The sequence below is a fragment of the Arachis hypogaea genome, chromosome 5, assembly GCF_003086295.3.
Source record: "Arachis hypogaea cultivar Tifrunner chromosome 5, arahy.Tifrunner.gnm2.J5K5, whole genome shotgun sequence".
Taxonomy (NCBI): domain Eukaryota; kingdom Viridiplantae; phylum Streptophyta; class Magnoliopsida; order Fabales; family Fabaceae; genus Arachis; species Arachis hypogaea.
This window is the reverse complement of record NC_092040.1, coordinates 88,144,873-88,159,845: the sequence shown is the minus strand read 5'-3', so window position 1 is coordinate 88,159,845 and position 14,973 is coordinate 88,144,873. Positions and strand designations below refer to the sequence as shown.

Sequence of the window (14,973 nt, the reverse complement as noted above, 5' to 3'; positions counted from 1 at the left end):
AAAAACTAGTTTGGCAACTTTTTCACCATCCTGACAAGCTATGGGTTCAACTGTTGACGGAGAAATACCATTCTTCTAAGGATGATTGTTTCAATCGGTCTCGAAGAAGGGGATCTTATGTTTGGAAGAGTATATGTCGAGTTTGGGATATTCTGAAGGAAGGTTTTATTTGGTGCACTGGGAATTTAGAACATAACTTTTGGTTTTCTAAATGGAAAAAAAAGGGGCGACTGTGTCAGGAGATGGATTATGTCTACATTTCTGATTCGGATCTCAGGATCTTGGATCTTTGGTCATCTGGACAATGGAACCTTGAGAATATCTATTCCCCTCTGCATATGTAAGATCCCACATCGGTTGGGGAGGGGAACAAAGAATGCCTTATAAGGGTGAGGATACCTCTCCATAGCATGACGTGTTTTGATGAGTGAGTGTGGGGAGTTTCGGCTATCATCCCTATCGTCAAAGGCAAAACCATGAGGCCTTGTGTGCCAAAGCGGACAATATCGTGCTAGCGGGTGGTTTGGGCTGTTACAGATGGTATCAGAGCCGGAGCCCGGATCGATGTGCCAGCGAGGGCGCTGGGCTCCCTTAGGGGGGTGGATTGTAAGGTCCCACATCGATTGGGGAGGGGAACGAAGCATGCCTTATAAGGGTGCGGATACCTCTCCCTAGCATGACGCGCTTTGACGAGGGAGTGTGGGGGGCTTCGACTATCATCCCTATCGTCAAAGGCAAAACCGTGAGGCCTTGTGTGCCAAAACGGACAATATCATGCTAGTGGGTGGTCTGGGCTGTTACAGCATCAGTCTCTGCAGAGCAACACTAACTCTTAGTCTATCCCCTCCACCATTAAGATTAATTGTGATGCTAGCTATCATGGCAATGGTGCTCGAGTTGGTTTTGCTTGTGTTAGTAGAGATTGCTGTTTGGGAACAATTGAGAGTAGTAGCATTTTGCAAGGAGAGTTGTTTACTATTTGGAAAGGCTTTCTTTTAGCAGGGATTCGGGACAAAGAGACATTATATGTGAGACATACTGTGTGGAGGCTTTTACTATTGTAGGGTTTATTGATCCTTTGGTGTTCAAAATCCGAGATATTATGTCCTGGAAATAGTGTGCTGATATCCGGTTGATCTTGAGAGATGCAAATACATAGCAGACATCATGGCAAAGACTGCAATGAGGACCCTTTCTCCCCAAGTGGAGCTTCCGTTGCCTTGAAAAGAGTTTGAAAGTAGTATTTAACGGGACAGCCTTTTTTAAGCAATTTCTTATTTATTTTTTCTTTCTTAATCGTTGTTTTTTTCTTTTTAAGTCACCAAAAAAATATAAACCAAACTTTTTATTTTAAACTTTTTCAAAATTAAACACCAAAATGTTAGATTTTTTAATTATTTTTATCCTTTTTTTTAACCTCTTATATTATATATTCAAACTAATGATCAAAATTACTCTATGAATAAATGTGTCTACTTCATGGAAAATGAAAGAAATTAAAGCCTCACCTTTACAATTCTTCTAACACATAATCTTAGAGTAAACCCAACACAAGTCTTGTATATCACAATTTACCGATCACCTCCTCCTCCACATTTGTTTATATAAACTAATCATAGCAAAACTATATAAAGAAATCTTCACTAGATCTAAATTTAACGTCTGTTCTATTTTATTATCGTTTTATGATTATCTCAATCACTTTTCATTCACTTTCAACAAACATAGATACATAACTCAAAATATGACAACAGAAGGTGATTCTCAATTACCAAAACTATCCCTTGCTTGGCATACACGGTTCTCCCTTTCTTTGTTCGCTGCTCTAAACGACATTGCATGCCGCCAAGACGGAACCGTTAACCGCCGTTTCACCAAAATTATCGACCGTAAGACCAAACCCAATGCCACTCCCATTAAAGGTGTCATCTCCAAAGACGTCACCGTTGACGTTACAAAAACCGTTTGGTTTCGCCTTTACAGTCCCTCGGCTACTACTGTTGACGGCGATGCCACCCTCCCTGTCCTCATCTTCTTCCACGGAGGTGGATTCGCGTTCTTCGCCCCATCCTCTTTCAGTTACGACGCAGTTTGCCGTAGATTCGTTAGGCAACTCAATGTCATTGTTGTTTCCATCAATTACCGCCTAACACCGGAGAACCGCTACCCCAGCCAATACGATGACGGATTCGCTGTCGTGAAATTCCTAGACGAGAACCCCTCAATCTTGCCGGAAAATGCTGACGTGTCAAAATGTTTCGTTGCTGGTGACAGCGCGGGTGCCAATTTGGCACATCACGTGGCACTTCGGGTTGCACAGTCGGAGCTCCGAAAAATCCGGATAATCGGGTTAGTATCAATACAACCATTCTTCGGTGGAGAGGAGCGGACCGAGGCAGAAATTCGGCTTGGGGATGGTGCGCCGTTGGTGTCCATGCCAAGGACCGATTGGCTTTGGAAGGTTTTCTTGCCGGATGGGTCGAATCGAGACCACGAGGCGGTCAATGTGTCGGGTCCCAATGCCATGGATATTTCGGGTTTGAATTACCCGAGTACCCTTGTGTTTGTGGGCGGGTTTGACCCGTTACAAGATTGGCAAAGAAGGTACTTTGATTGGTTAAAGAAATCAGGAAAAGAGGTTGAGTTAATTGAGTATCCAAGCATGTTCCATGCATTTTATTTGTTCCCTAATTTGCCCGAAGCCTTTCAGTTGATCTCACAAGTTAAGGATTTCATCACCAAAGAAGTCTCCAACTCCAAATAATTTGTTGAATTGTTATGATTGACTTTAACAATGTAACAATTAACCATAGTTCTATTTGAATGGTATTTTAAATATGTAAATATAGAGATAGAAATACAATAAAAGCATGGTATTTAAAATAGAAACCTCTGAGTTTCGGTCTTCCACACAGAATAATACATAAAATTATATAAAATTTTTTATTAAAAAAATCAAATAAAAAATATATATAATAATTATTATAATAAATATTTTATAAAATTAGTATTTATCTTAACAAATTTAGATTGATTAAGTAATCTTTTTACTTGTTTGTTTTAAGATAATTTGATTTATTTTTATGACATAATTTTTAAGTTTTTAAATTTATAGACTTACAATAATTTTTTCTCTCCAAAATTATGAGTGAGACTCGAACCCAAAATCTCTAAATAAAAGTGGAGAAATTATGCCATTTGAATTATAGCTCATTGGCATAGATTTATAATCATTACAAAAACTATTAGATTGATTAATATTTCTTGATAACATTATTGGAACACCATTACATTAGTTAGTTTGAACTTTAAAGACAAATCAATAACAATTTTTATTATTCAATATATCATTTATTCTATTAGAAAATAAATTAGTATTCTCTAAATTGATAAATATATTATCTTTTAATTTTTTATACTATTTTATTTGGCAATATTTGCTATTGAAGAATAGTAAATGATCACACTATCCTACAATATAAAGTACAAATAATTTTTTATCTTAAAATTAATTTTGGTTAGTGAGATAAAATTTAAAATAATTTTTTTTACTCAAATTTAAATTTGAATTCAAAATTGATTAACAATTTATCCTTTTTTAATTTTAATAACAAAAATAAATCAATTAGGTGCAAAATATTCAGTCTTTAATGATTTTCATTGTTTAAATTTTAATTACCAAAAATTAGGTTAGAAATTAATTATAACTTAGTAATCGATAATATATATATTAGTACATAAATAACAATATTTAATGTATTAATTACTTATTTTTTTGACAAGGTTAATGTATAATTTATTGAGCGTTGATTTATTGTCTTTTTTTATAAACTTTGTAGTATGTGAAAATAGTGATTTTAATTTTTATTATTATTTAAAAAATTATTCATAATTTTTTATTGTATAATTAATTTAATTAATAATCTTTATTATTGTTTTTCTACTAAAAAAATCAGTTTATATTATTTATATATTTTTCTTAATACTAATAAATAAATAGGTATTTGCACTATTATACTTATTATCTTAGATGATAACTTAAGTTACTTATTTTATATGTTAGACAATATAAATATCATCTTGTACCTTAAATTTAGGTTAATTTACTCAATTAAATTGTTTCTTCAAAAACGTTACCGGATTACAACTTTTTCAAAGTATCAGACGCAAATGCAATTTTCCCAATTATATATAAATCGCGATACCATGCCACGAATTAGGACACACGTAAATCGCTACACCCTGTCGCGGTTTACGTTGGATGACACAAGTGCATAAACCGCTACACCCTGTAGCAGTTTATGAGTTAATTGGTTCCTGAAAAAACACAGTATCCTCTAACGATTTTTTTCGAAGTTGGCGTGACTATAAAATCCGCTTGAGATGGTAGCGGATTATTCATTTGAAGATTTTGAAAGTGAGATAGAGAGAGAAAGTAGAGAGAAGTTTGGTTTAGTTTGAGTTTCTTGGAGCAATCTCTTCAATTGGAACCATGGCGGATGAAGGGTACTTGTACCGACTCAACGACGTTGCTCACGTTACCGGCGACATCAATGGAGAGGTAAGTTTGTTTTATTTTGTTTGGATATTGAAGTATATTTATGTAGTATTCAAGGTATATTAATTATTAAAAGACAGAACCTTAGTTTAGTTTAGAGTTTGAAGATTAAAATTAAAAATTAAAAAATAAATATAGAGAATTTGAAGTTAGGTATTTAAAAATGAAGATCGGAATTTGAAATGTAGGATTTATGACTTGTTTTTAGTTTTTGAAATTATTATTTAAATTTTGAAATTTTAAACTTAAAATTTTGAAGGTTTAGAGTTTACTATTTGAAATTTTAGATTTAAACTTTAAGTAAATAACGTAAAGTTTGTTGATTCGTAGTTGAAATTTAAGATGTAAATCTTAAACTTTAAATTTTTGAACCTAGGACTTATGGATGCTAAAGTTGGACATTCGTTAGTTGTTGTAATGTTCATATGTTCGTTGTATAGTTTCATATAAATGGTGATACCTGTTTCTCTTTTTGAACAAAATTTATATTAATAGTAATTATAAGAGAACTATATTTATGATTTTAGTTAACTGATTCGATACATTAACCAATTGTAGTTTTTATTTTGAAATATAAATTATGGTTTAGATCTGTAAGTGTTAGAAATTAATCAATTTGACATTATTTTTCTCACAACATGCAGCCAAGTCGGTATGTTTACAGCGTTCGAAGATAACAGAATATGCCGTTGCATGATAGGATCATACCTTATTTAAAGAGGGCTAGTTTGTACTACTTGGCTAGGATGTACACGCATTGGTTCTGGCTGGATGAGTCTTTGGTCAGCGTATTTATCGAGAGGTGGTGGCTTGAGACACACAATTTTTATATGCCGTTCGGAGAGTGTACCATCACACTCCAGGATGTGGCATATCAGCTAGGGCTGCCCCGTAGATGAAAAAGTTGTTTCTTGGTGCTTGACAAACTTTCACCTGCATATCGAGATGTCATTGTACCTGTCTGAGATGACCAGTATACCCTCTTGCGGAGTCACATGTTGCTGCAAGTTGGTCACAAAAAAAGACCACGACTTTGAATTTTTTCCTTTGACAAGGACAAAACCAATTGGCAAGATGTTCGAGTTTCCATCTTGCGCGATAGCTAGAAGCAAAGTGTTGCCATACTTGCCATACAGATGAGTACCGTGTATGCTTACCAGAGGCTTACAATGTCAAAATGCCTCAACACAAGGAGAAAACATCCAAAAAAGACAATGAAAGTACACGATAGAATCGTCAACCTGATCACGACTTGAATCAGAGAAGTCTTCAACAACCTAATGGTTCCTTCCATGGTAGACTGCACACCAAGGATCCAACGGGACAAATCGGCACAAGACTCTTTTCAATCTCCGTAGATTTGTGTTACTGCCTTCTGTTTTGTCATCCAGGCCTTCCTGTAACTAAGCCTGAACGGCTGAACCCGTACGTTACTTCAGTAGCTTCCTACAACACCTTTATCGAAACCGCCGCATCGGCTTTAACCAAAGAAAAGATCTTTGCACAAATTATATGATAATCAAGTTGTCGGTGATCGCTTGATATCGATGTAGCCAAGCAAGTATGTAGCTCGTTGTACCGTCTAACTTCTCGGTATTCTTTCGCTGTCAAAGTATGATGCGAATCATCCACATGCAACCTTTACCAAACTCCTTGCACCTCCCATGATACTTAAGATGATTCAACTCTATCACCCTGTACTCAATTTCACAGTGAATGCTGTAATCCTTTACACTCAAAACAACTTCCTCCTTACTTTGGAAAGATTGACCAATTTGAAATTAAACTGTAGCATATCTCTTGTGCAATCCCTAGCCCCTAAAGGTAGAAACTATGTCCGGTGGTTGGCCGATGGCTTCCAAGTTCGGAGTTGAGAAATGTGGAGGTTGTTGCTCTGTGTCAGAACTTGACGGTCCCTGATGTGTAGATGAGTTTGTCGAAATATCCTCATCACTGTCCCCACCAATATCAGTAGGCTCTTCATCCGAATTATCCTCTCGCATCGCATTTTTAACCCGATCCAGTTCACCCTCACGTGCAATGTGCGGAATCGGACAGCCTGAAGTAGCTACCCCAACTACACCAAATGGACGATTAGCCAGCAGACAATCAGGTACAATGACAGGCATGGATGTAGAAGCACCCCCACCGTAGTCAATTGAGGATTCGGAGCCGATGCTCCATAACTATCGATGCCATGTTCCAACTTGGACTCATGTATTCTTATTTCCGGAAAACTCCACCGACAATGAAACAAAACCTGCATATCTTTGTCGGATCCTTCATGAATGTTTCATACTTCACGCCAGATGACACAACCACAATAGAAATCTTGTAGAACAGCTTCTTCACCCACTTTGTCTCGCACACGTCCAACTTTTGCAGTTTACTGGTTTTTAGATCTAACAACATATTCAACGACCAGATAAAAACACTTAGTAGTTCTCTATCGGTAAACTTTACACCGTGCAATTTGCTTTTTTTAATTTTCCAGAGCAATACACTAGAACTAAAAAGCTCTCCTCACTCTCCATTTTAAAATTTTTGAATGAAAATGACACTCTACACATCATTCTCTCTTGCTGTTATAAATAGGCATTTTCCAAGCAGCCACATTGTTAAGGAACTGCTACAGGGTATTGTGGTTTCTTCATGCTTTCCATTTCTTCAGAAACCGCTATAGGGTGTAGCAGATTCTATAGTCACGTAAATCAACGTAAACCGCTACACCCTGTAGCAGTTTACGTGCAACCCTAAATCGTGGTACCCTGTCGTGGTTTACCTATAATTGGAGAAGTTGCATTTGCGTCTAGTAATTTCAAAAGTTGTAATCTGGTGAAAATAATTTTTGGAGAATCAATTTAAATGAGTAAATTTCTCTTAATTAAATTTATTAAATATTAAAAGAAAAAAATATGTATAGCTTCTTATGAAAATAAGATATTTAACATGGATGGTTTTTGTTAGGTACAAGATAAAAGATTGACAAAAAAAATTCATTATAATGGGTATTTTCATTTTAATAAATATTCTTCTATTTAATATTGTAAAAAATATACTGGCCATCCTTAATTACTACAGATTTAACTTTCATTGACAGTGATAAGATACCTAAATTGAGACATTTTTATACTATAGCATTCTTCAAATAAACAATCAATAAAACATTCATTCATGCCTTCTCATTTTAAATACATTTATACATAAAAAAATTACACATACAAAAGAAGAAAAGAAGAGTTGAAATAGCAAAAAAAAATAAAAATGATAATTCTTATAATTTTGTTTGACCATTTATATATAGAAGACAAGAAGACCATGATTATTTAACAAAATTGATTTATATTTATTGCATTCAATTTAAATAGGTAAAAATTATCTTATTTTAGTTTAGTCCTTAATTTATATTATTTGAATTTGACTCAATATATATGATTTGATTTTATTTAATTATTAGTTGAAAATATCTCAGTTGTCTATTTTATATTTTTATTTATAGATTTATTAATTTAATGACTAATAAATTAATCAAATCAATTAATTAATATACATAATTAGTATAATTAATTTGATTTAATAAATTAAAAAATACTAACAAAATAAATTGATATAAATTATAATAAATTATGTAATATAATATCTAATCAAATCAATTAGTTGATATAATTAATTCATTATAATAAATTAGATTTAATAAATTAAAAGAAAAAATAAATAAAAAACATTCTTAGAAGCATGTCACATAAGCATAGTTGTCAGAATCGAGTCAGTGATCGAACCGGTTAGATTACTAGATCACTAGGTCACTGGTTCAACCGGTGAGTCATTGGTTAAATCGGTTGACTCGATAATATGTAAATAAAAAATAAAAATAGTAAAAAATTTAAAATACATATTTTTACTAATATTTTAAGAATATCAAACTATTTTAAAATAATATGGACCAAAAATAATAAGTATTTTGTTATTTTTACTCTAACATAAATATTTTTATTTTATTTTTATATTAAAATAACTATTATTTTTAAATTTCAATAATTTATTAATTAGTTTATATCTATTATATTATTATATACTACAAGTATTTATTAAAAAATAATACTAATAGATATTATATAATTATGAAAAAAATGAGTTTATAATTATTGTTAATAAAAATAATTAATTTAAGAATAAGTGAATTTATAACTAAATTTAAAATAAATTAGATAGAAGTAAATTATTTGATAAAAAAATGTATATATATATATATATATTATAATTTGCATGAATTTTAATGAAATGGTGGATGTGAATATAGTCACTTCTCCATAGGGGAGGGGTTCGAACCCCATATATAACATTTTGTTAAAATTTAACTCCTAATCGGTTCGATTGAACCAAACTTTACCGAATTCAATCGGGTTTAATCGGTTTGCAGCGGTTTTATAACTCATGTGGTCCAAACATCAGACTATTTTTTGGTTGAACTAGTTGGTCCGATCCGGTTTTAATAACACTGTACAGAGGTGATGATTGGAGAAAACATTCTACAAGGAGAAAACATCCTACAAAAAGTTAAAATTTTAAGTATATTGGGTGTATCAAATAGGATAATAGAGAGATATAAATCATAGGATTCAAGCAAGTTGGTCAAAATGGCAGAGTGTGTCTGGTTTTATATGTGACAAAAAAATGCCTTTAAAACTTAAAAGTAAATTATATCGCATTGCTATTATACTGGTTATGTTTTATGATACAGAGCATTTGGCGGACAAAAGGGAGCACGAACATAAGTTAAGTGTAGCAGAGATGAAGATGTTAAGATGGATGAGTGGTCATCGCTATTAGATAGAATAAAGAACGAATATATAAGTAAGAGAGAGAGAGAGAGAGAGAGAGAGAGAATTAGAGTAAGGGCTTGTTTGGGTGTGCTTCTAAGAAAATATCTTTTTTTGAGTTACCTTTTTTTAAAAGATCTTATAGAAAAATAAAAGTAATTTTATGTTTGAGTATCTCAGGCAAAAAGATCTTTTTATTTATCAATTATGTTTGTGTATAACAATATAAAAGTACTTTTTTGTTTATTTATTACATGAAAAACATCTTTTTTTTAAGGGAAAAAGATCTTTTAAAAAAAATATATAAATTACAGCTTCTCATAAAAGATGTTTTTCTGATTTTTTAGTGCTTTTACTTTTACTACTAGAAATTTGCCAAACACATTAAAAAATAAAAAAAGATATTTTTTTCATTGAAAAAAATATTTTTTTATCAAAATAATGACGCCCAAACAAGCACTAACACCTATTGTGAAAAAGAAGGTAGAATCGCGTGACATGTGAAAAGAAAACCAACAGAGTACTTAGTCAAGAGGGTGGATGAGATGAAAAATAGATAAGAATTGAATGGTAGAGAAAGACCTAGAAAAACCATCTATAGGGTGGTCAAATGAGATCTATATGCAAACAATTTTTTTTTAGACATAATACATAATAGAATTCAATAAAATTATTTAGTTCATGTAGTTGACTCCATTTAATGAAACAAGATTTTGTTGTTGTTTTTGTTGTTAATATGTTAAAATATAAAGTGTTCAGTATATTTGGCAAATATTATGGTTGTGGATAAAATAAGGTGAAGCTAGTTTCCTGTATTTGTTAAACCATAGAAACAGAAGTACACAATAAAAAAATCCACACAAATTCCTTACACAAACATTAACGAGGACTAAGAAATGACATGCAAAGACCAACGATAATAATACAAAGTGCACATCATTTATATATAATATAGAAAAATTTTAAATGTATCTAAAATATCAATATTTTAATAATTTTAATTATTAAAAAAATATAATATATATATATATATATATCAAAATTAATAATTAAAATTACTGAAACGCCAATATTTTAAACATATGTAAAAATTTTCCTATAAAATATATAAAGCTCAAGATTGAGAAGGACACTAGGGACTTCAAAAAAGAAAATTAAAGATACATCATAGGAAAAAGAGTGGACGTGCTTGACTTTTCTTGCACATATATACAACGATAACTCATTTAGAGATAATTTGATTTACTTATACAATAATATACATTACCAAAGATTAATTTGATCGACTTTGACGGTTTTATTTAGATGTATCAATTTATGTATGCTTATATATATATATATATATATATATATATATATATATATATATATATATATATATATATATATATATATATATATATATCTGAGGTAGCTTGAGTTGATTTTTAGGGTTTTTATCATTTTTTTTTGTTTTCTCACACAATTTCGTAAAAATAATTTTCAAATGATTAATATAAAAAGTCATACTTAATTTTAACAATATATTTTAAAATAGCAAAAAAGGTGAAACTAGTGTCTTATTTGTTTAATATCGGAAAAATCACAAAAAGGCAACTACACACTAAAAAAAATTCCACAGTTTAGTATACATATATAAAACAAGGACTAATAATGACACCCACAAAATAATTAAATCTACAAAGTGGACTTCATTTTATATAGATAAAACAAATACACAGTAAAAGAATTCTACAATTTAGTATACAAATTACAAAGTCTCCATCATTTTTTATGTATAAAACAAAATACGCACTAAAAAATTCCACAATTTAGCATTCAAACATTATTAACAAGGACTGAGAAATGTCACAGAAAACTCACAAAATTAAAAAGTGCACATCAGTTATATCGATAAAATAAATACACACTAAAAAAATTTCACGATTTAGTCTACAAATAACTACAAAAATGGCCATCATTTTTTATAGATAAAACAAATACACATTAAAAAATTCCACAATGTAGTGTACAGACATTAATAAGGACTAAAAATATTCCACAATTTTGTATACAAACATTTATAAGGATTAAGAAATGAGACACCTTAAAATTAAAAAAAAAACTACAAAGTGCACATAAATCATAATCTTCTATAGATAAAACAAATACAAAGTAAAAAATTCCACAATTTTTTACTATATACAAAGATTAATAAGGGTTAAAAAAATGACCCTAATTATATTAGTTATATATTAAGATCAATTATTAAAATTATTCATTAGAATATAATACACATACATTAAAAATAAATTAAATTATATATATTTATATATAATATATGATAATTAATTTTAATGACTAATTTTAATATACAAATAATATTTTTGAAATGACCCGCACAAAAAAAATAAAAAACTACGAAATGCCTTTAAATGGATAAAAGTCATAGATCGAGAAGGACAATTAGGTTGCATTTGTTTTTTGGAATTGAGATTAATACTTAGGATTGAAATTGAGTATTATATTTGGTATTCAGAAATTGAAACTAAAATTTAAATTTCGAGACACAAAATTTCAATCCCTTTAAATTTGATTTCAGTATTTTTAGATATTTTAATAATATTTTTTAAAACAATACTCTCATAATATTTATATTTATCTTAAATCAAATATAATATTAAAATATAACTCATTTCAATATATTTTATACCAAATAAAATACAAATTTTATTTTAATTCAATATCTATTTCTCAATAATTTTCGTATCTTAGTCTCAACTTCTCGCCCAAATGCAGTATATAATCCTATAGCAACCTCAAATAAGAAAATTGAAGATACGTTGTAGGGATCGAAAAAAATTTGTTCCAGTATTTTTTAAAAATTGAAGGATAAATTATCTTAGCTTGGGTTTGTCATTTATTATTGCATAATAAATCTAATAACGATTCACATATCTAACACGTGAGATTAATCTATTTATATATTTTATTTGAATATAATATATGAAATATAGTGTTTAAATTAAATTTTAAATAGTTAATTTATCTATATCATTTCTATTCAAAATAGACAACTATTTTGAATGGAATGAGGGGGAAAAATGTGAAAATTAGTACAAATTAAAGCTCCTAACTAAAAAAGCCAACCCTACTTTGTCTGCTAGTTTTACTTGATTTGAACTAGTGAGTTATTCTAAGATTTAATTATTCTATTAATTTTTATAATTTTATTAAATTTATAATTAAATTTTTATATTATTTTTTATTTTATAATTAAATTTTTTTAATAAAAAATATTAAAATTAATAAAATATTTATTTATAAATTAAAGATAATTATAATTAAAAATTTAATTATATTAAAATTTTGATCACATATTTTTTAAAAGAAATATTTGATTAATTTTAATATTTTTTATATAAAAAAATTTAATTACAAAATTAAAAACTTATTTAAAATATTAAGAATTAAAATTCATTCGAGAGTTAAGTCTTTTCTCTTTGTTTTAGAACAATTAAAAATAAATTATTTAAATTTTTTTAAAAATTTTAATTTTAATTTTAATTTTTTTCATTTATAAATCAGACTGAAATGACTCTAATTTCCAAATCAATTCTCATATAGTCACACCTCTCAAATTTAATATGTGAAATGTCAAAAATAATATCTTTATTATATTTATAATTATTAGTAAAATAACTTTGTTAAAGATAAAATTGTAAAAGAAGAAGTTTTAATTCATATAAAAATTATTCCAAACTAAATCATTGAATTTCGTTCTATTAATACATTAAAGTCATTCTAAATCATAGAATTAAATTTTAAATAAAAAAAGCCAAAAGGAAACCAATTTTCTTCCACGCAATCTCTATGATTTTACACACAAAGTCTCAACCACTTCCAGTAATGTAGACGAAAAAGGAAGCTTGGTTAGGTGGTTAAATCCAAGTATAAATGTTGATTTTCTTTTCACCGTCTTTTACTCTCTTTATGACTCTGTGTAAAAGAAATCAGAAAATAATACACAGAATGGCAGCTGAAGGCAACTCCGAAACCCCAAAACTGTCACTTGCATGGCACATGCGATTTTCCATCTCTTTGTTCGCAGCTCTAAACGACGTCGCATGCCGCTCTGACGGTACCATCAACCGCCGTCTCCTCAAATTCCTCGACCACAAGACCAAACCCAGTCCCCTCCCAAGTAACGGCGTTACTTCCGAAGACGTCACAGTCGACGCCGCAAAAGACGTCTGGTTCCGACTCTTCACTCCCTCAACCCCCGTCGCCGGCGCTACACTCCCCGTCCTCATCTTCTTCCACGGAGGCGGATTCGCGTTTCTTTCCCCGGCCTCCTACGGCTACAACGCAGTCTGCCGGAGATTGTGCCGGAGACTCAACGCCATCGTTGTCTCTGTGAACTACCGCCCAACGCCGGAGCACCGCTACCCCTGCCAGTACGATGACGGATTCGCCGCCGTGAAATTCCTCGAAGAGAATCCCTCTGTCCTGCCGGAAAATGCTGATTTGGCAAAATGCTTCCTCGCCGGCGACAGCGCCGGCGCCAATCTCGCACACCACGTGGCAATTCGGATCGCACAGTCGGAGCTTCAGAAAGTCCGGGTCCTCGGGTTGGTATCGATCCAACCGTTCTTCGGCGGCGAGGAGCGGACCGAGGCAGAGATCCGGCTCGGGAACAACGCCCCGCTTGTTTCAGTGGCGAGGACCGATTGGTTGTGGAAGGTGTTCTTACCCAACGGGTCGGATCGGAACCACGGGTCTGTGAACGTGTCGGGTCCAAATGCATTGGACATTTCGGGTCTGAATTACCCAAATACCCTTGTGTTTGTGAGCGGGTTTGACCCGTTACAGGATTGGCAAAGAAGATACCATGAGTGGTTAAGGAAATCAGGTAAAGTGGCTCAGCTAATTGAGTATCCAACTATGTTCCATGCCTTTTATTTGTTCCCTAATGTGCCTGAATCTTCTCAATTGATCTCACAAGTCAAGGATTTCATCACCAAGGAAATCTCCAATTCTGAATAATGATCATTGTTATAATACAGATATGAGTTTAGTTTTTAAGGTTAATGGTCAAAATAATCACTTCAAGATCACACGTGTCAATTTGGTTATTTAAAGATATAATATTGATTTAAATTGGTCCATTTCTGTGCGTTAGATTATAATGTGATACAAAATGATTTATATATCAATCTAACTCCCGGATATATCTTTCATGACCAATTTGAGGCGAATGATCTTTTTAGTGACTATTTTGACAACTAACCCTTGGCTTTTATCTTTGTTGATAAATCATGAAATCTTATTAGTTACTATTCTGTAGATTAGTATGGTATTTTCTAGCTGTAGTAAATGTCAATGTTATTTGATCTTATTTGTGAGAAACTCAGTTGATAGAAATTAGTAAATTCTATGTTGTTTTATGGAGCAATGCAGTAGTTACTTTTTTATGCCTTCTGTGAAGTGTGGCTCGATGTTTTTCTTTGTTATAAAATTGAGATTCTGCATTTGCAAAAGCCGTTGATAACTAAGTTGTGTTGTGTGCCAAGCATTATTAATCTGTAGAGCCGAAAGTTTTGGTGGGTTAATGTC

General features: G+C 31.3%; 2 protein-coding genes across 2 annotated transcripts; both read left to right on the top strand.

Moving 5' to 3' along the window:
* Positions 1–1,112: 1,112 nt before the first annotated feature.
* Positions 1,113–2,764, top strand: LOC112799740 (probable carboxylesterase 18). The gene has a single exon (XM_025841771.3). The coding sequence runs from the start codon at positions 1,745–1,747 to the stop codon at positions 2,762–2,764; it is 1,020 nt and encodes a 339-aa protein (XP_025697556.1). The 5' UTR covers positions 1,113–1,744.
* A 10,460-nt stretch (positions 2,765–13,224) lies between these two features.
* Positions 13,225–14,812, top strand: LOC112801762 (probable carboxylesterase 18). The gene has a single exon (XM_025844671.3). It carries the CDS (start codon positions 13,315–13,317, stop codon positions 14,401–14,403), a length of 1,089 nt encoding a protein of 362 aa, XP_025700456.1. The 5' UTR covers positions 13,225–13,314; the 3' UTR covers positions 14,404–14,812.
* Positions 14,813–14,973: the final 161 nt, after the last annotated feature.

Bases quoted from the DNA above. Each gene is read 5' to 3' on its own strand.
- LOC112799740 (XM_025841771.3), top strand. From the start codon at position 1,745: ATGACAACAGAAGGTGATTCTCAATTACCAAAACTATCCCTTGCTTGG.
- LOC112801762 (XM_025844671.3), top strand. From the start codon at position 13,315: ATGTTGATTTTCTTTTCACCGTCTTTTACTCTCTTTATGACTCTGTGT.